The sequence below is a fragment of the Haemorhous mexicanus genome, chromosome 3 (genome assembly GCF_027477595.1).
Source record: "Haemorhous mexicanus isolate bHaeMex1 chromosome 3, bHaeMex1.pri, whole genome shotgun sequence".
In the NCBI taxonomy this organism is placed as follows: domain Eukaryota; kingdom Metazoa; phylum Chordata; class Aves; order Passeriformes; family Fringillidae; genus Haemorhous; species Haemorhous mexicanus.
Genome location: NC_082343.1, coordinates 50,071,172 through 50,093,290, shown reverse-complemented (window position 1 = coordinate 50,093,290; position 22,119 = coordinate 50,071,172). Strand labels below are relative to the sequence as shown.

The 22,119-nt window shown below is 42.2% G+C and overlaps 1 protein-coding gene across 3 annotated transcripts in view; it reads left to right on the top strand.

Moving 5' to 3' along the window:
* The window catches only part of GRM1 (glutamate metabotropic receptor 1), a 177,425-nt gene extending 160,799 nt beyond the window's left edge, over nt 1-16,626 (top strand). The window contains exons 8-9 of one of the 3 annotated variants that reach the window (XM_059843360.1): nt 4,095-4,133; nt 5,182-5,242. In XM_059843360.1, the coding sequence (XP_059699343.1) occupies nt 4,095-4,133; nt 5,182-5,242 (100 nt within the window). Of the gene's footprint in view, nt 1-4,094; nt 4,134-5,181; nt 5,243-15,791 lie in introns of those variants that run through there. The other 2 variants (XM_059843359.1, XM_059843361.1) reach the window with 2 other exon arrangements.
* The last annotated feature ends 5,493 nt before the right edge of the window (nt 16,627-22,119 follow it).

Below are 22,119 nucleotides of genomic sequence, written 5' to 3'. Positions count from 1 at the left end.
CCAAATCTTCAGATGGTTCCATTAAGCCTGTTTTGGCTGGCTTGCAAGCCCTGCATTCTCAGAGAAAGAATTGTCTGGAAATTGGGACTTATTTCACATTTCCCATATTTTTGCATCTCAAAGCCCCCCCAGACAAGGTGACTAACCACATAGCCAACACACCGAGGACAAAACCAATCAAACCAAAGAAAACAAATCCCACAGCCTGTGGAAACCCCTACAGAGGGATTATCTACCTGGAGCAGACTGACAGGGACTGGCAGGGAGCTACACCTGAAAGCACGGGCACCCGCAGAAGGTGCGCAGCGAGCAGATGAGGCTGTGGGTGGCACCAGCCCCTCTGAGCCGCAGGCTCCCGTGCCCAGCTTCCTGCGTGAGCTCAGTGGGGATGGCGTGGGTGGGCAGTCACAGCTCGTGTGCCTGGGCACTACAGGCTCTGGTGGAGCACAAAGTGTGGCTCCAGGCATCTCTGTGCTCCTCAGCCAGGGAGCAGTCCCTCCTGCTTTGCTTTCCCATATCCTCTGAAACACAAGGCTGTGTACATTTCTTAATCCTTAGCGTTATATAAGTTATCTCAAAAATCTCTCCTGACACCATCCCAGACAACCAAGAGATTTTCCTGCAGCTACTTTGAGCTATCATAGCCTGTAAATCCACAAATGCTTTAAGCTGCCCTAAGCCAGAACTGACACTCAAAGCCTTCCTTTATCCCATGCCATCACTTTGCCAGTGCAGGGACAAGAATCTAGACAGCCATGCTGTGAACTCAAATTGGGAAATAAGAAGGGGTTTTTTCTCTTTTCTTTTTCTGTCATGATTGTGACCCAGATTAGTTGTCTCTGTCATTCCCTGCAGGATGATTGAATAATTGCACCAAGGGTTGTGCTGACACAGAGGAGAAGGAGGAGCAGCAGAAGGGAGCAACTGGGGAGGGCTAGAGCACCCCCCCAGCACACAGCTGGCTCCTGCTGCCCTGGGGTGACCTGAAGTACACACAGCCTTTGCTCCATCTTCACTATCCAGCTCAGTGCTAGGTCTTTCTGGGCATCCTTCTGGGATTATGTTCTCCTTGGTGACCTTGACCCTTCTGTCCTTTTCAACAGATGCTCACACCTCAACAGAAAGCATGTGATATGAAACCCCTCCTGCTTCTCAGTCCTCTGTGAGTGATAATTACCCATATGCCTCATTCTGCTGGGTGAGGGTGAATAACCCTATAGACTTGTACTGCTCTTTGCACCACAGCTCTTCATTTCTCTCCAAAACTTGTCGCTGTGCCATTGATTAGCATAATTAATTTGAAACCCAGAGCAGTTATTTCCTGACATCATTTAGACTGGAATTCAGGTCTTGTGTTAGCAAAATTAAATTGTAAAAAGAATCTGTCCATCTTCCCAACTTCATCTATTGGCTTAGAAATATTTTATCAGGTCCTAGCTCATACAAAAGGCATTGAAAATTCAGCTTCTCATCCTACAGGAAAAGGACATGGCCCAGCTTCTTTTTTTGTAAATATCATTTGATCCAGCCATGACAACTGTACATAAAAACTGACCTTTCAAAGACACAAACATCTGAAGAGGAGCATTCTTCTTACTAGGAAGATGCTAGAACTGGAGAGGCATGAGGCTCTGGGACGAGAATTTAGTTGAACACTTCAGCGGTCTGGTTCTTCACATGAGGTTTGCTTACCTTCCCAGTCACCTTGCAGACCGCTGAAACACTGAGGAGGTGAAATGCAGGCCAGAAAGTTTCTGGTGTTGCTGAGATATTCCTTGGGAGTGCAGAGGGCGGCCAGTCTGAGTATTGGAGCAGGAACTACTCTTGAATGTGAGGCTGTGTGCCAAGAGTTCAGGGTACAAGGCTTCTACTTTCCTGTACTAAAGCTAGGGGTTATATATTAAAAATGAGGAGCTCATTCAGGGTTATCACTTAACTTCCTTTGAATATCCTCCCCGCTTTACTTTCTTCCTGATGTTGTTGATGGCCAGTTGTTTCAAATGAGATTGCACAAATTCTGGTGATAAGCTATTCTGTACTTTTTTCATGTGGGGAATGAGAAAGATTTTTTACAGCTTGGAGTACATCTAGGGGATCTCTGACCATGACTTCAAATGATAAGTAGCACAGTATACTGCCTCTCGGTTTTCTTGGGCACCAGATAGATTAAATCTCTTTCGAGAGTCTGATTGAGCAGAGAGAATAATTCCAGAGCAGAAAGCGAATATTTCCAGTTTCACAGCTGTACAGATATAAAACATTGCAGATAGGAATTTACACTTCCTATAATCCTGACACAGCTGCTTGCCTTGTGGGATGATTCATTTACACTTAAGGGGGAAAATGGTGGCAAAACTGACTCTTCCCTCTGATGCTTTATATTCCTCCCTGCAGATTTCAACAGGCTTGTTACCTACCCTGTTCTGAATGACTAGCCAGAAGCATTTTTCTGCTTCAAAGAACATAAAGTAAAGCAATTAAGCCACTTCTTTCGGGAACCCTCTGCACTGCCACCCTGCTTCCTCTGCCAGACTCCCTGTTATTGCACCCAGGGGTTTCTTATAAAGCAACTCAGACACTTTCATGATGGTATGCCAGCTCCTTGTTCAAATGCACAGAAGATTCATCCTGCCTCTGGGCTCAGGATACATATAACTACTCAGCAGGAATCACCCTTGAGAAGATTGCCCCCAAAATGACCCATTAATCCTCATATTGTAAAGATGGGCAGAGTATCTAATGTTTTATAACCAGAGAAATGTATGTGAAGTGCTGTTACTGCCTGCAAGGTTAGGAGAAAGAAGCAGGAATGCATTGCCATAATTAAAAATAAAAGAAAAAAAAATAAAGGTACAGAGATCTGGGCATTAATTCTGAATCACAGCTCTACAGTATTAGCACACGCTACTAGGAAGATAAAAGAAAGCCTACAAGGATACTTCTTATTCAATGCATCAGAAGAGTTTATTATTATTTACACAGTTGGCATTGATTTGATAATTGGAAAATAATTCACTGAAATACTATGAACACATGTACTACATTTCCCATACTATAAATCTAAATTTCACTACAAATTCAAATTCTACTGAAGCATGAACCCTGAGATTTAGGTGATTTCTGCTAGGTATATGCTGTGCTTCACCATGTGGGGATCACCCTTGACCTTGATCAAAAGTCAGACCACTGCTTTGATGGAGCTTGGCAGCATTTTAACAACAACAATGCAAACCAAATTCTAGAATGCAAACCTGGCCAGGCATCTGGGGATGCCCACTGTATAAGATGCAACGTCTGAGTCTGATTTTGGTTGAGTAGCACAACTGCAATCACAGTAAGAGAGGAGTTTGCTGTATTTTGAACAAGTTTTGAGGCATTTTGAACTACTTGAGGAAGCAGGTTTCTTTCTTTCTTCCTTTTACTTAGGAAGATTTGATAACAAGACCAACAAATGCCCAAAGCTGGGAGAGCAAACTGCTCTGAGCTCACTACAGGGATATATGTGAGTAAGAAGAAACACAAAGGGAGTGCAGATAAGTAACCCATAAGTGACAGCAAATGGCAGCAGCTGAGAAATGATGGCTGCCAAAGCCTGTTGACTCAGAAAGATCAAGTTCCAAGCCATGGTCTGAAACTAAAGTCTTCCACCTTTTCCACGGTCCTAAGTAGGGCTGTCTGTGGCTGTGTGCCCTCTGTTTAGTGTGCAGCGATACATGTGTGTGAAACACATTTAGCTCTGGGGTTTTCTCTCAGAACTGTGTGTCACTACTTGTTTTGTAAAATTAGCTCCTGTGACTGAACAAAAAGCACAGGAAGTAGAAAGCTCTTATTCTCTCAATTGATTAAGAAAAATGGGAGACTGTAGAAATGCTGAATATTCTGTGTCATCAGAAGCTTAATAATCCCTGCAACTTTAATGGGGTGGAGGAGAGAGGGTACTAGATAAGTTCCTAGTCATGATCACGTTTAAGTTTTCAAATCTCAGCGATCCCATTACACCTGGTAAGGAATGAAATTTTTCTAGAGGCTTCAAAGTAATCAGGTTGGCAAAAATTGTTCAGCAGAATGTCTTATTTCTGTTTTATTCATAAAAGTTCAGAAGTCATCTCAAGGCATCTACTGCTCCCAAATGGGTATGCATGTGCTCTGTGTACATCATGCTGTGCTCCTGAGCTTTACCACACGGGGAGAGGAAAGGCTTGTTGGGCTCATGTGCTGAGTACGTAGTACATGCACACACCATCCATGAATCTGTCATTTGGAGGTACACAGAAGTCTGGCAAACATGCTCTATGACTGTTTGATGAGAAGAAATGCTGAATTTTTATTTGCATTTTATTTGCAATAAAATTTTTTTTTTTTTTTTTTTTTTCAGAAATTCAGTGATACATTCCATGTGCAAAAATACCTGTGATTTTTGTCAAAGCATGTGCTTGTGTGTGTATTATTTTTATTGATACTGGGGAAGACAAATGAGAATTTGCATCTGCTTGACAGGGCAAGGAAGAAAAGAAAAATGAAATGGAAATCATCCTATATTAACAGCCCAAACTGCAATCTGCACTTCTGTATTGAATTACCAGTGCAGACAGACTGCTTAGGAGACTATTCGTTTTGTGTCTACTTCAATAAACCCAATGCTTCCTTTAAAAAAAAAGAAGCACAGCAGTGAAATCACATATAATGAAAGCTAGTGACTATTCAGTCAGAGCTCCAAAAGTAAAAGAAACATTTAGAAAAACATTTTAGGGGAAGAGAGACAAAGGAAAAAGCAGCAGCTGAGTATATTTAAAAACTCCACCAGCAAAAACTTCTGGTGATGCTTTTGTAAATAAGATGTGAGGGGCAGATGCTCCTTTTTTCATCATTTCATCCTATGTTGAGAATACCAGGGTAGAAGTTCCTCTGACAGCTAGATGCACAGCAGCCCTTGCCATCTGGTATGTAAAGTGCATCAAGGCCCAACACAGGAAGCAGAATGAACACCATGGAAATCTATTTTAACCAGTATTGTGCTGGAGCCAAGGAGATAGCTATGTGAAAGCTGAGGTGACAAGAGGATGAAAGATGGGAAATCCCACAGACACAGGTCAGGGACAGGCACCTATTGAGTGGTATAGCCACCATGTGTGCACATGTGTATAGCCACTCACTGGGTGTCTTTTTCTTTTCAATCTTCAGGAAGAGGCAGCCAGAGTTCTCGCCCACCAGCCAGTGTCCGTCGGCACATGTGCAGCTTTGAAAAATCCCTGCAGTGAATGTGTAAGAGAAGCTGCATGACAAAGAGTGGTTTTACCCCTTGCTTTCTCTTTCTCATTGGTTTATCATGTCTAATGATGGGACAAATGTGGTGCATGCCATTAAAGATGGGAAATTTGCTTATGTCCCCTTGTTACACACAATACTTTAAACATTGTCCAGATGTGATGAAGAGGACACTGAATAATTTTTTTGAAGCTTTACTTTTTTATTTCTAAATGCCTACAACTTTGCAAATGTCCTCTTTCTTGTACTAATTTTATCTTCTTTTTTCCATTCAACCAACATTTTTCTCCTTTTTGTAGTTTTGCATAGAGATTTCCCTGTGTGCTTTACATGGCAAGACACCTCTGCTGTGCACAGCTCTTGCTAACCCATGATTGTTAGCAAACTGAGGCTGCAGACCCAGCTGAGGGAGCACAGAAAACATTTATTTGGTGGGATTTGCAGAAAACAGGGAAATCACAAAAAGGCACGTGTAAATAAAACCAGCAGGATTTGGTGTAGGAAGAAACAGCATCTCAAAATAACAGCAGTGAATCCTTTTTCTGTTGTGATTTCTGAAAGATGTTCAGATTCTGCATTCAGCAAACAATAGCGAAGTTCAGCTCCTCAGAAGCAAGAAGTGCAAATACTGCCCTCTCTGAGCAAACACAAACACGGTGCAGAAAACAAGCAAGCTGTTGCAAAACCAGAAAGACTTCACCTCATTTCTCCCAGATCTGTGCTCTTTTCCATCTGACAAGCAGCAGATGTGTTACAGTCTTGCTCCCTGCCCCAGGGAAGATTGTGCAGTGACTGGGTGGAAAGATGCTTGTGGTCCACTGACACAGCATTTTGGGCAGTGCTGCTCGCTGCAACCAGAGATGCTGTCCCACTGCTCTGAGTAGTGCCAAGCATTCTAGCTCTGTGTATGTCTCTGAGAGTCTATGCAATTTGTGGGCATGTAGCAACAATGCTCATTCGATTCAACTTGCCTCTCTGATTTGCAGATCAGAAGAAATCCACAAAATGCATCATACATTTGGAGCAGTTGTGATGGCTTTATGGGGCTTGTGCAGCAACCAGATTTGGCACCCTGAAAAGCAAACTGTACACAGGCAGTGTAAGGAGCAGTACAAACTATTGGTTTCTATCTTCTATTCAGAACAATATGCCTCTTTTTCCTGAACTGGAACAAGTGCTGCAGATTCTCAGGGTACAGATCACCAATTGTCTGTCTGGAAATTCAAATGGGAGTCTAACACAGGCATACTATTAGGAGGCAAAAGCTATTCAAAAAGCATGAGCACAAACTGTGGAACTCCTGAGCACAGGGAAAGCTGAACCTCCTGCTTTTTGCATGACCACGGTTGGGATATTTTTTTTCAGTTTTGAAAAAAAATTCTTATCCTCATGAGCTCCTGAGAAACACCTCTGGTGGAACTCCAACCTGTCAATGGGTCTGCAAATGCTTGTGGTAGCTGCCCAGATAAGAACAGCTTCAAGAAGCAGGGGAGTTTTTCAGGTCTGCTGAGCATGAAGCTTGCTGTTTTGGCTTCTCTGCCTGTCTCTGCTCCTCAGGCTTCCCTCTCCCTGCAGCCAGGGCTGATGTGTTCAGAGGCCTGGCAGAGCTGCACTGTGGCTCAGGGAAGGGCACATCCTCCATCTGCAGTCTGAGCTCCCTGTGGCCCAGTTTGAGCAGTAGACAACTGTCCATCATATCACCAGCTGCCTATCACCACCACCTGGTCTCAAGCCTCAGTCTCATTCACCAGAACTCCAGCAGTTTTTAAGTCCAGAATTTCCTTAGGAGGCCCTGCTTCATCACCCCAACAAGCTAGAAATCACCACATGTGCTATGGTTTCCCTCAGCTCCCACCTACAAGCAAGTAGATTTAAACTCTTGAAACCATCCTGTGTTTTGATGTTTATGATACTTAGCAGCATTTGTTTCACCAGTCTTCATCTCCATTCTCTGTACAACACTGGAGATGGTTAGAAATGCAGAATCATCAAAATATAGAATCATAACACTTTATTATCATATTAAAAAACCCCAGAAGCATCAGCTTGGAGTTTCAGAGCTCTTTTATTCTGAAGCTGCACATTTGTTACCATGGAAACGTTTGGATACACCCAAAAAACCCAGAGGCTTTACAGGCTGCTTTATCTACTGCAGCACATTAGGGAGAGCCGTACATTACAGACAAGAGGCCTCATGACCAAGCTTCCTGTGGCAACTTGGCTAAGTTTGCCACAGGGTTAAGCACTCAAAATGCTGGCATTTTAAGGCAAGTCTGATGGCTCTTTAAGCCCCATTGAAACTGTTGGGAATTTATTTTATTCTGAGGTATACCAGAGAATTTGACAAGTTATTGTGGAAGAACACCTCATTGACCACTACCCCTGCAAGGGTTGCACACTTTTTGGCAGGAAATATCCAGAGCAACAGGTTTTTCTGTTCATAAGGAATTGCTCCTTTTCTGATACAGCTATTGACTAGGAAATATTCTGGCCATGCAGTATAATTTAGCCCCTTTTTAGCTTCATTTAGAGGTCTCAGTTGGGCATCTCTATGCCATGTGAAACACTTTTCAGCCTTGGTGTTAATGCCTTTGAGATGCTTGAAAAAAACCAGAATATATTCGAATATTTTAGCTGTATCTCATGTGCTCTGTCCTATGTCCCTAGTGTTTTATTATTGCTGTTCACTATACAGCTTTCAGCTTGTCAATATCTTTTTGGTAAAAAACATTGTGGCCCAAATAATTTTCCATCAGAACCACAGAGGATTACAGAAAGCAAGGAAAAACCTCCAACTGTCCTAATCACTATTAAACTGCATTCATAGGAAAGACCTACTGATCTCTGCACCATGGTGTGGTGCTTTTGAGTGGGAAATACAGAATTCATGGGCAAATTTTGTGGTTTTATTCTATTCAAAGTTCATTAATTAGTGTTTCTTATTCAACAGCAGCTCCATGGCATTTCTTTTGAAGTAATGTTTTTTGAAGGTTGTTGATCTTCACAGTCTCCCAGTCCTATAGACTATTTTGCCTTAGTTGCACCCACCCACGCTTTTTGTAAATGAACTTAATTCTAGTGTTTTCTTCATATGTTCCTAAGCTTTCCAGGTTCCTTTGCTCAAAACATTGTACTTTTCAGTTTTCAAGTTCTATCAACCGCGCTCCCTTCTGAGCCTGTGAGAATAAATACTTCAGCTCAGGCATTGGCATTGGCTGCACTGTCATAAACATTTATTTGAACTTGCAGCATGAAACACACCTTCAGATAACACTAACGAGCTTCTCCATTGATTCCAGAGGACCTATGATGATTTACACCATATTTTTCCATGCATTAACTTTATTATCCTTAAAAAAATGACAAAAATGATTCAGTAGGATGAATTCATTCTGAATATTCAGTGGGCTTTACTTGTTAATAAGAATGAAATAAACAGATTCAAAAGCTATTCTAAGAGCACTTTTTAATTTCACTTTGATTTGCAGGTTTCTCATCTTCTTTTCTTGAGCACTGGATGAATTTTCTTGCTGTTTCTGACAAATTGTTTATTATCCTGAGCTTTGTATTATCTATTAGATGATCTTCTCAAAGCAACACTTTAGTACTTATTCAATTTTTTTTTCAAAACACCTAATGAACACACAGGTGAAGCAAATTTTTTCACTAATATTGGATGACTGAAATATGACACAGCTTCTGTATTTCAGATGAGACTACAAATTTCCAGTAGTAATTATCATGAGTAGTCAGACCTTCATACACATTATCAGTGTAATACGCTCTCACCTCTGTTGAGCTAGGTGGATTTGTGACACATGCTGAAGTTGTGGGACTTCAACTACACTGAAGCAAGGCACTGACCATTTCTCTTACCACCTCCCACTCTCCCCAAATTCAGAGCTCTACAAAAGCTTATGTACATAAAAATTATTGTTATGTCTCAAAGTAAATAAATCTACTTATTTTGGGACATCTGGCTATATCTGAGCTGTTGGGTTTGGAAGTAATTCCCTACCCCTAGGGCCAGGTATGAGCCTAGCAGCAACCCACTTCTATGGTACCACAAATGTAAAGTGGGTGACCCCAGCCCTGGTTCCAGCTTTCCCCATCTGGGTGACCAGAACAGAGAGGTGAGGGGGGCTGCCAACCTCTGATCCTGCCCAAAGGTCTGATCCCAACCTGGAGACCCTGTGGATGGAAACCAGGATCTCATCACAGGGTATTCAGCCTAGGCATAGCTACTGGATCCACATTACAGACTGTATATTAAGATTTCAATTTAAAAAAGAGAAAAAAAACCAATTATCAATAGGGTTAATATATATTAGAAAGCCTATCTGTAACTCAGATAAAGTAATACTTAACTTCTGCATTAGAGTAGCTTATGAAGGAAATTATTATGTTACATTTATTTTACATAAACCAGTGGCCAGACAGAGAGTTGGAAAGGCAGCTTTGGACTTGAGCTCACTCACAACACCTCTAAGTATCATTAGGTACTGCCCTGGCAAGACAGTATGACACCATCATGTTTTCCTATATTTTTTGTAGCAGTATGCATCATACATCATACAAAGCAGTGCTCTAATTAACACAGAATATTGTGTCCAATGCTCAAGGCAATTTTGTCCAAAAAAAAAAAAAGGGGGGGGGGGGCAGGTAGAGGGAGGAGGGGAGCAAGAAGGAAAAGTTAGTTAAGTAATTTAAATTTAAATTTCCAGAAACACAAGTGGGAGGTTAAACATTGCTCTAATTATACAGCACTAACAAAAGCATTGGAGCCGTGCTGTGAGAACAGTTTTAAGTTCCTCTTGTCACCAAGATAGAGATTATAGTGTAAATGAGCTAAGGCTGAAATCGGTTTGTGATTTCTTTTTTCATTTAGGTGATTATATGAGGCAAAAATCCTGAGCATACACCAGATAGAGACTGTGGTTGATGATGGCTCCCTCACTCATGAGAGAGTGCAGAGAATTTTTACCAACCCAGGTTTAAGAGATGAGTCCCTAGAACCAGTGTTCTAGAAGTTAGGCTTGCAGGAACACACAGACCTGTATGGCTTGCTTTGCTAATGAGCATCCAGGCTGGCTGTGGCAGTTCTGAGAGGAGTGGCTGCTCAGTGCAGAGAGGTATCTCTACCCTGGATTAAAACCTGCTCATTCCCTTAATCACATTTCGTGCCCCAGTGGCCTTACTGAAATGGAGACAATAACAGAACAGACCTTGGGGATACCAACAAAGCTCCTGCAGTGGGCTGCAGTGCAGGTATTAGCCTTAATTTTTCAGCTTGTTGGCTTAGGCTCTGGGAACCGTGAGGCAGCAGTGAGACAGAGCTTTAGTCAGGCTCATTAGCACTTATGTGACTGCAGGGTTGGGTAAGGTTTGTAGTTTACTGACTGCCTCTCTCTGGGCAGGGCAGAAATTGCTCCACTGGCTTCCCTAGGATGGCATCCCTCAGCAAGTGCTGTGTAGGGAGGAGAAAGGTTTTGTCCAATGCACAGCTTTTGAACAGGGCATTTCTTTTTGTTCTGCACCCCACTGCCTCCAAATGCTGGTCAGTGCTCAGGGACTGCTCTGCATGTGCTACGCTCCAGAGCCAGTTGTCAATGGCTGTAAATGGGCTCTCTGAAGGGAGGAGCAGTGTTTGGACACTGGGCAGTACCTGACACTGCCCTCCTCTGGCCGCTGGTAAGAGAGTTCAGGGTATGTTTCAGGCTTAATTTTTCCTGACAAAGTTCATAGGCTTCTCAGTTCACATTTTATGTTCATTCCTAAAATTTTATCGTCATAGAAGGGACTGCCAGGTTATCCCAGTGCTTCCTACTGTGATAGCACTGGGCTGTGGGATGTGTTACCACAGTGACTACAAGGAGGTAGGTTGGACCAAAACATTGGGCTGGCAATGAAAGACAGGTAACATTTATGATCTCTCCCATAACCTCTTCCTCTGGTTAATTACCATTGTTGTTTGAAAAAGCACAAACAGCCTTATATATTAAATCTGTGCTCTGCGTCTTGTCTAACACCACCAAGCTGGCTCAAATGATTGCACCACTCATCTCAGCAAGATTAAGAATCTTAATCAATTAAGATTTTTCCTCAGCTCATGGCCACTGGAAGAAGATAGCAGACCACAACTCTGGCATCCTGAAGGGACAAAACAGGGTATAAACTCTTAACAGGAAGGAATGTCCCTTCCTGTTTTAACAGAAAGGGCTCTTTCACAAGCACTTTGCCTGACTGCATCTGAAGCCATTTTCCAACCTGTGGGTTCCTGGAGTTAACCTCATCAGAAAACATACTACCCTGCTTAACTATTTCATGTTCTATCCATTAGGGATTGTTATGCATAAAACATTCAAGGCAAAAAAAAAAAAAAAAAAAAAAAAAAAAAAAAAAAAGAGACAAAGTTTCAGGCCTACAGGACTCAAAGATTATTTTATTTTCTATGCTCTTGAGCTCAGATTATAACTTTTCTGGCAAAAGGATCAGAGGTCTAACTTACCTTAGACCAATGTGACAATAATTTTTCACCTCAGGAGCATTCAGCCTCCGACATGTAAACAAACCTTTTCTATCCAACATCTAACATAAATCATCTTCAGAATCCTGAAGAATGGAGAGAAGCCTGCAGTTGTGGAGTACTCAGATTTGACTCTGCTCCGAGGAAGGCAGCAAGGTCAGATCCTCCAGGAACTGGCAAGAGCAGGACTCTGTCCTTGGCCTGAAACTGGACTTGGGTCTGGGGAACTCCTGGTCACAAGGAGGGACCAGATTTTTGGTCATCTGGAGATACTTAACAATGAACAGTGAGCTGTCTAATAAGTTATAGGCATGCCCTGCTGTTGGGCAGACATTTTGAACCATCTTGAACAGGGTATTTTGCACCATAGTCTCAGACTTGGGTGCATCAGTTCTTTTAAAGAATTTCAGGAAGTAACTATTAGGATCTGAAGTTGTTTTCCATCTTGTTTAGTGTCTACAATAAAGAAAGAAAGCTGAAAATGCCCCAGAGTCATGCAGAGAGTAGGTTACAAAGATCAATGCATATATTAGAAGCAAAATTTTGAATTACCAAAAATAGCAAAAGATCCGCTCATGAAATTAATAAAAACTCACACCAAAAATATACTTACTTCTATTTCCCCTAAAATACAAAACAAATAGATAAAGCTGTGGTGAAAATTTAGAAAAAGCATCTAAATTCAAAGTTTGTTCTTGCCTATAAGCAAAAGCAAACCCACCCTATGTGCTGATAAGATATCCAGGAATCTGCCTGAACGTGTAGACTAGATGGGAGAATTTGGAGAAATAGTAAGTGGAGTGTTACACTGGATATACAGAAGTACAAACCTTAAGATCCCTTGAGACCCCCTTGAACTCCTTGAGGTTCACTTCTGTGCAGAAAGTGTGAGGTCTAAATCCTATGAGAAATTGACAGGAGAAAGGACAGAGTTAGGAAAGATAAATGAACACAAGGTGGACATGAACTGGGTAATCATCCTACTGATTAAATGAAGAAACCACCACTTGGTGCCCTCTTGTCACTGTGCAAATGAACATCAGGTTTTCAATACCCCAACTGTGACCTGGCTTGGAACCCTCTCTTGCCTTTTTGTGGAAAACCATCCCTTCTCCCACTAACCCAGGCAGATTATTTTGATCTTGGCCTTCTCCAATGGATGTTTCCTTCAAAAGAGGAGATGGCAATCATTTAGCAAGTGGTGACCACACAGTCAGGATTGCTTTGAATAAGTGAGACAGCTCCTTCTCTCACTGACATTCGGTTCAGGTCTGAGCTTTTCCAGACCCATCTTTGCTTTTTGTCTAAATGTCAGTTAATGACATTCAAGGTGGCTGCTCTTTGTTCCAGTGTAACAAGTGCTCTTCTTGCATTGCATTGATTAATTCTTTCTGAAAGTGCCAAACTTGGTGTGACCCCCTGCCAGCCATCCAGCAAAACAGAGCCCAGATATTTCTACGGCAGTCTTGGGACTCCATCTAAAAATGTGACTCATTAACAGGCTAGCAGTGCCTGGACATAGCAAGTAGAGGGAAAGAGCTGGAACAATAATCTGAGGCAAATAATCGATGGATCTTGTGAAATGGATCCCACAGAGAGCCACTGCAACTCTAAAGCTCTTTGTCATGAGGCCATTGGAGCCATAAGCAGTAAGGTCTGGCAAGCAGAGGCAAGCAGGACCAGCTCTCCCCGAGGAGCAAGTTGCTACCAGACAAATCTAGATTAAATGGTTAGCTCAAATTTGGACATTGCAGTCCCAGTACAGCTTAAGCATGGTCATTGACTTGAGACTTTGGAGAGTGCGACAGAAGAAAGAAGTAAGAGCAGAATTTGAGAGTGAGGGAGAGGGAAATTAATTAAATAGGAGCAAGGCTTGAAGACAGAGGTAGTGAGCTCCTTAAAATAGCTGTGCTTTGATGCAAAATACAAAATCTTGGAAATGAAATGAGATAGAGAAAAAACAGATGGTGTGAGGAGGGATTCAAAAGAGAGGTGATGCACCAGAACTAGATATGAAGAAATAAATGATGCAGGAGTGGACTTAGCACAAAAGGCAGCAGATAATCATTACATTTTTTTAGAAAAGCCCTTTGCAGTAATTGTAAGCTGCAGCATCAGCAAAATACAAGAGCACTTGACTTATTTTCCTCTCTACAAGAAGATACTTGTTTTGAAGTTAAAGTAGACTGAATGTTTTTCTGTGTGAAGAGTTTGCAGTTCTTGGCATGTTAAACATTACTTTAAAAAACTTTCACACCCAAGAGATACACTCATTTCCTTATCTTTATACCACATTAAAAAGAAAAAAAAATCATACCATAGCTTATTTGATCAAAACAGGAATGGTTCTAAACCTTCATTCTTATCTTTTCATTGATCACTATAATATAGACATTTCCTTCTTCAGTTGGGAACATGGCTTTCTTATCTCTTAGGTTAAAGATCTAAATCAAAACAGGTCCAGGTCTGACCAACTACATGCTTTGGGGAGCTATGAATTTTTTAGATCGGCTCTTTCATGTGCCCCAGTTCCCACAGAGGTGGTGAGTCACAGGTCCAGCATTTGGAGTCTGGAGTTGGAGATGAGCTTCCCGGCTTGGATCCATCTAAAATCCTTTTTTTTTCTCCAGGAGTACTTACTGCTCCACAGAAAAATGACACATTGTCATGTATATTTCTTTTCTGTTTTGACAGATTTACAGCACTAGATGTCTTGTACCAGTCTCTTCCGGCTATGACAAAGTCAGTCAATATGGGTTTTTTTTTAAAAAACTCAAGTGTCTTTTATTTGCTCCTTAAAAAAGAGGACCATGAGAGTCTGAGCAAGGAAAGCAAAATGCTTACAACAATACCGCAATACTGTAGGGGAAGCGATTTCCTCTGGTGTGTGCAGTAGCAGGAGGTGAGGCTGCTGTGCCAGCCTCCCCCTCACTGTCTCCCATCTGCATGGCAGTCTCAGGGTCTGAAATGTAATCCTTTGTTTGCTTCTGGTCCCTGAGGGATGAAACCCCGAAATAAGGCTGCTTCGAATAAATCATCTCAGAATTTCTCTCTGTCTCTGGTTTGCACCCAGATGATGTATTTTAGAATTTGTGAACCATCTCTACTGCAATTAAACAGTTGCTTGGTCCTCTAAAGCACTGCTCAGCTCCCTGTCCTACCAGCTGCTCACAAGCTGCCACTCAGCTTTGAGTGTTGCTCCCTTCAAGGGCACAAGGAAATGCAAAAACCTAGAGCTCCTCAGAGCTGGACCTGAGCCTCAGATCCTCACTCGGCCAAACTGCCTGGCGTTTTGGTGGGACCCGGCCCGTATGAGGAGTCAGAGGGTTTGACTCACCATGGTCATGCTGCTGCTTGTTCCTCCTCCCACACAAACCAACTGTTTTCAATCCCAGAATTTTAGCCTGGTTTGTAAGTAACAGTCACCCAGGAAGAAGTGCATTTACCTCCCACCTGATAGAGGCCCTGGGAGTCCTTCATTTCTCTGTTAGCTAATCTGTTTCTAAGGGGAAGAGGGAATAAAAGGGAAAGAGGGGGTTAGAAGCAATTTATCTCTCTCCCCAGTTTGCCAAAGGCTGTGACTGTGGATTGCTTTTCTTCCAACAGCTTGAAAATATTTCCTATAAGCTGCAAATCAGGCTTAATTAAACCTTTTCCTGTGACTATTTTCCTTGTATTTTTTTCCTTCTGCCCTGTAAAATGGTGAGCAAACCTAGATACTAAATGACAGCTCAAGTCCTCAAACCACAGCTGGCTCTCCCAGAGCCCTTCCCGCAGGCCAGCCTTTCCAGGTTGGCCGTAGGATGGATAACCAACATCATTTTTGGATGGAAATCATAGTGTTGTTTTCTCATGTAGTATTTCTGGGAGGACATGAAAAACTGGAGGGGGGAGGCTTACTAATGAGGCAAAGCAATCAGCATTTTTGTGGGTTTGTTTGTTATACTGCCTGTGTCTTTGTAATGTAAATGCAAATAAACCATCTTTATTTTATTCATAGTTCTAATGGAAAGTCTGTGTCATGGTCTGAACCAGGTGGAAGACAAGATCCAAAGGGGGAACATACGTGGCACAGACTCTCAGTGCATGTGAAGAACCAGGAGACAGGGTGCAATCAGACAGCAGTGATCAAACCCCTCACTAAAGACTACCACGGCCAAAGTCTGACTTTTACCGACATCAGCACTAAGACTCTGTACAATGTGGTGGAGGAAGAAGACAGAGAGCCCGTTCACGTCAACCAGTCCAACAGTCCTTCCATGGTGGTGCACAGGCGGGTGGCAACGACCCCCCCGCTGCAGGCCACGGCGGAGGAAACCCAACTCTTCTTGCCTGAGCAGTCCCCCAAGACCCTGCCCCTGCAGCCACAGTCTCTCATGGACCAGCTGCAAGGAGTGGTCAACAAGTATGCCACCGGCATCCCCGACTTCAACACTGTCCCCCCCACTCCCAGCTCAGGGAATGGCGTGTGGCCCCCCTGCCCACCCCCAGCACCGCAGCAGCCGCCTCTGCAGCCTTTCCAGGCGGCTGCCTTCAGCCAGGAGCCCCTGTCTCCCCCGGCTGAGGAAGCCGAGAGTGAGAAGGTGAAGCTCATTCAGGGATATGTGTATGAGAAGAGCACAGAGGAGGAGGAGGACGAGGAGCCGGCAACCAGCAAACTGACTCTAGAAGACTCTCCGGCGCTGACGCCCCCGTCCCCTTTCCGGGATTCAGTGGCTTCAGGCAGCTCCGTGCCCAGCTCCCCTGTGTCGGAGTCGGTGCTCTGCACACCCCCAGATGTGACCTACGCCTCTGTCATCCTGAAGGACTATAAGCAAAGCTCGTCCACCCTGTAGATGCTGCAAGAGACAAGACGGGACAGACTTTGGCAGCTGCCCACTGGGAGGACTTGCAGAGACAAGCCTCCCAGGGCTGCAGGAGAGAGAGCAGAGAACAAAGTGACAAATGACAGGGCAAAAATTTCATCCTGCACTTAAATAACTCAAATGAAACAAAAAGAAAATAAAAAAATCCATTCTGAGGGCTCAAGATTATCTATCTGTTTAAAATAGAAGTACTTTGGGAAAATGTTAGGAAACCACAACAAAGCACAAACTAAAAGAACAACAACTTCTATAGCAAAAAAAAAAAAAAAAAAAAAAAAGAAAAGAATAAACATGCAGGAAAAAGAATATAATCACACTTAGTCACACCCTTTCTTGGCAATGCTTGAAAAGGACTCTGGGAAGTGCGACCTGGAGAAGTCATTAGCACACCTCATGACTGCTGTCTGTCTGCTATGGGAGTAACACACCCAGGAGCTGGAAGGGCAGAGTGTGGTGCAGGGGAACAAAGCTACTTTTATATGAGACATATATATGCATAAATATTTTTTCCTGGTTTCTACAGGTGGTATAACTGTGGAACTTTATTTTGGGGAGAGGAGATGAGATAATGTGAAAGCACATGGCTCTTACTGACGCCTATCTGAACGACTTGTTCTTTATACTAGGCTGCTTTTTGGGGGATTCCGGCTTCTTTTAATGCTGATTGTGAACAGAGCAAGAAATATGATCAAGTTAAGACTCAAGAGGTTTCTGAAGAAAGTCTTGCCATAGTACTTGTAATATGATAAGGACTTAGAAAAATTGCCCTTTTGTATAAGGTTGCAAACCATGTGGCTAAACTGTTACACAACATTTCCTGTAGCAGAACAATATTTATTGACTATCTTTTCATAAAACAACGTATTTTGCCATGCCATTGCATCATTCCTTTGTGTTACTTTGGAAACAAATGCATTGAGAAATAGGTGTTTACTTAGAGCAACAACTGTTAGTCTGGAAGAAGGGCAATTCCACGCTGGGGGTTACAGAACCTCCAGGCAGGAGAGTGAGCGTACGTTTGTGTATCTGTATGCGTGGGTACGGTGTGTGTGAAGAGTAATGTCCAATAACTACCACTGGAAGATTGTCTTATATACTACGAATATTTTTATGTTTAAATCATGTTTTTATATCGCGTTGGTACAAATATTCGATTGATCTTTGAAGGTTTGTATGCTGTGCTAACACATCCTTTTTTTCATATACAAGCTGAGACAGTCGTGACCCTTATAACAGGGTGCTTTGTTTTGCAGATATTTTATGAAGTAGATATATGATATTAATAACCAGTGCATTGAGAACTTGTTATTTTACATGTTTTGCAGCAAGTGTGGCTAACCATAAATAAATTTAAAAAAAAAAAAAATCTGTTTTAGAACTCTTGCAGTTGAGAGACAGGAAAAGTAATCCAACTATTTCACTGCTTCAGATAATTTAAAATGAAATCATGTCAGGACAGGAAATTTCATCAGTGCTTAATGTGTGCATAAATCCCCAGGTTTTGCTACTGACAGTTCTTTTAAACTCTTTATGATGTTTAGTTGCATGTTCTTTTCTTATGCTTTCACTTCTTGTGTTTAATATACAACATCGCTTAAAGGTCACTTTTAGGCAGTGGTGGTTCTGTCATTTATTCCTCTTCCTCCTATATCTTTCATGTGTTTCCTGGAGATGGGCCTAATCCAAAGCTCCCTAATGACTGGCGTGATAAAAGTCCAGGTGCAATTGCTGTGGCCTGAACTTAATTATAATGATGATTACCCTATTTATAAATGCACTTATTATACATACACAGATCAGGATTTTAGCTGCTATCATCTTTGCTTGTGTGCTGAATTCAGTTGAGGATGACGATCTGTCCCACAGTTCCACACTTTATTTCAAAAACTATTTTAAAGGAATGTCTTCCTGTTAATATAGTTGCAAACCTTGATTTTAACTATGCTTCTTTTGAGTATTCTACCAGAGGTTTTCTGAATTAATCATAATTCTAGTATTTTTCTTTCTTTTCACTTGAATTTTAAAAAGTCCTGCTTGTTATCAATTCATCTCTGAAGATCCAAATCTCATAGTTTTTCCCTAATTATGCAGTATTGGTTTTGGAATGTTTCGCTCATATTCAAAACCAGAGAGAGTCTTTTTTTCTCATCCTCTTTTCACAATGTTTGCTCCTTTCAGAATTACTTGTGGCCAATTGTTATCGTCGTCCTGATGTGGAAAGCATGAAATGACTTTGCCCAAAGACAAGTTTTTGTCAGTATATTGATGTCTCTATAATAAATTGAAGACACCTGAGGGTTAGTTGGTTGATTTTTTGTTCTGCTTGGGGCTTTTAGGGGCATATTTTCTGTTGCTGTTTCTTTTATTTAAAATGATGAATACTCCTTAAAGCAGTGAGAAAAATGCCGTCTTTGCTGATCACTGCACTGGCAATGAATTCTATCTTCTAACAATTGTAATACAAGATCTGCTGTGCTATTTCCAAAAACATACATTGTCAGTAGCACAGATACTAAGAAGCCAGTCTTTGAAGATCTGAGAGAGATAAGAAAAAGAAATATAGCAGATTTATATAGACAAGGAGACGGCAATGTGGCAAGGTACTATACTGTTTTCATATTTGTCTGCTTTGAACATATTAAGCACTGATTTTATTACTGCAATGTAATTATATCATGAGTAAGAGTTTTCTTGAAATTCAGTATATTAGCTTTTAGTTTGTAATTGTTAAAACTGGAAACACACACACGTAAATATATCTAAAGAGCAAGAACTCACCTTGTGTATGCAGCTGTATGAGCTACAAAGCTTTCTGTAGTTGTTCTTTCTTTTGGTCTGTCAAATGCTTGATGAAAACTGCCTTTTTGTCAAAATGATCTTGAAAATGCTGTAAAATAAATATTTTCTATTTATTATTTAAAAATAGAATGCCACAATTTTTAATTTTTTGTTTCTTGAGTAGGAAATAGTCATACATAGCAATTCATTGTTCCAGGGCTTTTCAGCATCATAATTAACAGACAGTGGGATATTTAAATGGAGGTAGGTATTAATTAAATTATGTCATGAAGGTGAGATGGTGGAGGGTTGGAGAACTTTTGCTTAGGTAATAATCCTCAGTGTTTTGGCTTCCTAATAAAATTCAGAAGCACTGTAACTATGCATTCAGGCAGACAAGTTGTAGAAGAGAATTCAATAGGAAATGACAGGAAATTTTTCTTCCAAGGACATGGGAATATACCAGCGCTTCTCTGAAAATTGTCTTTGAGATGTCTGCTTCTCCAACCAGGGAAATTGCAATATGCTTTCTTGACAGCTATAAATGATAGGCATTGATCCACCATGGCATTTTGTATCCTACCTTTACTGTTTCGGGATAGAGCAAGGTACTGGGACTCCTGACTCCTGCTCTGCAACTCACAGACACTGTGGCTTTTTGGTGTCTCCTGAACTGCTCTGTGCCTCAGCAAGATGCTTTTTTGGATGCTGCTTGGATTTTCAGAAACAAGTGACACTAAAGAGAAAATCTAGATCTTTTTGTCTTTACACTTGTGAATAGGCTTGTGGCTCCTTTGTTTGGATCTGGCCTTGCAAGAGCCCGTGTCTGAGGAGTCAGTCCACCTACGGCTACTGCAACTACTGTACAGACAGTGACATTTCATTCTGTGGTAAGTGCCAAAAGTTTGGTCTCTTTGTTCATAGAGGTTTTCTTTTTTCTTATCCCTTTTTATTTTTGTTTTCAAAACTTTTCTGTCTATATCTTAGTAAAAGTTCTGCTGACCAAGTGTATTCAATTATAAAAACATCCTCAGAGAAACACAGCACTTACTCACCTCCAGAGCACCCAGTGCGATGTTGCACAAGCTGCTGAAAAAAACATCTAAAGCAATTTTTCACTGGCTAAATGGATGGCTGGACCAGAACCACAGAGCAGTAAAGCACACTTGAGTTTTAGTCTCCATCCTTCTGTCAAGGACAGAGTGTTGGCAGCTCCACCAGCCTAGCCCATGTCTCTCCACCCAACCTTCGCTCAATAACTTGGGTTTCCAGACTGGTGTCAGGTACACTTTGCATGGAGCAAGTGGCTACCAAAAGAAAAAGGCAGTGGAAATTTGGCCCCTGGGCTTGTATTCATCACTCTTTAGACAAAAACAGGGTTGCTAATATCTATTCTACACAAGGTCTGAGTGACTGTTAAAAATGCTTCTTATATGGGAGTGGGAAAAGTGTGGGTTTGCAGATTGCATTGTTGTGGTGGGTTTTTTTCCCAAATAAATGAGTCACTAGACACTTGGCAAGTATCTGTCTGCAAATCACTGGGAAGGAGAATCAGACACCGTAGCCTATTTTTATCTGTGTAAGATTCCCAACAGGGATATTAGCAAAGAAGAAGATAGGGAATGGCGCACTGCCAAGTGCATGGTACTACCACAGGCCCCATATCTGGACCTGGACTGAAATTTTGGCAAACCCTGCAAGCTCCCAAGCAGAGATGGTAGAAGAGAGCAGGAGTGACTGGTTGCCATTTCCAGTACTACAGGTAAATTGTATCCTACTAAAAAAACAAGCAAACTATTCTTGGCCTTTAATTCAACTTCCAGTTCTCAGTAAATCACACAAAATGGGACTGGTCCCCCAGGAGAGCAGGTCACTCTTTGGCACCAAGTAAGAGCATTTGTTTTCTGCTTGGTTTCACTGTGGGCGTAAGCAATGTATCTCTACAGAAGTAAAATATCGTTGTGAGTTGTGGGTTTCCATAACCAAAAGGCCTCTAGGTAGGTGGAGAAGCAGCTGGCACAGATACCAGTGCAGACAGATAAGAGTTTAGGAGTGGTATATATCTATGACATTTAATCCACCCACTTTATTTATTGCACACCGTGCAATGTGTAGGTGGCATGAGATCCATTCCCCCACCTACTCCATGGTATGGTGTGTGGGACTCCTACCTCCCCGTGCTGCTCTGAGGCTGAACCAGGAACAGATCTGCAAGACCTCCCTCCTGAAAAGATGGCATGCCTGGTGGACTGGCTCAGGGCAGGCCAGTCTCTGGTCAACTCCCTGTCTTCCTAACACAGCGTGTCTTTGCAATGCAAGAGTGTATTTTCCTTGCAAGCGTCACCTAGAGACGGGGAATTTCAGTGCCTTGGAATGCCTCAAAATAAGCCAATAGTTTAAAAGGAGCTGTTTCCCCCGCTGCTCTCCAGCAGCCCATGGTGAGGTGTTGCCCACAGCTGAACAGACTGTCAGTCCTAGAGCCATAATCCAGGCCATGATGGTCCATCACTCTCCATGTGTCCAGCAGCCCGTGCTGCCCAATGTCGGTGGTGCATGTGCAGCCCTGAGCAGGTGCTTGGGGGGGAGCTTCACTCTGTTGCTCCCTGAGCTGCTGGCACTCAGAGGTCTGAGTGGCACAAAGGGCTTGCTGTGGCCTTCACTGTTCTCAATGACACAGGGAAAGCG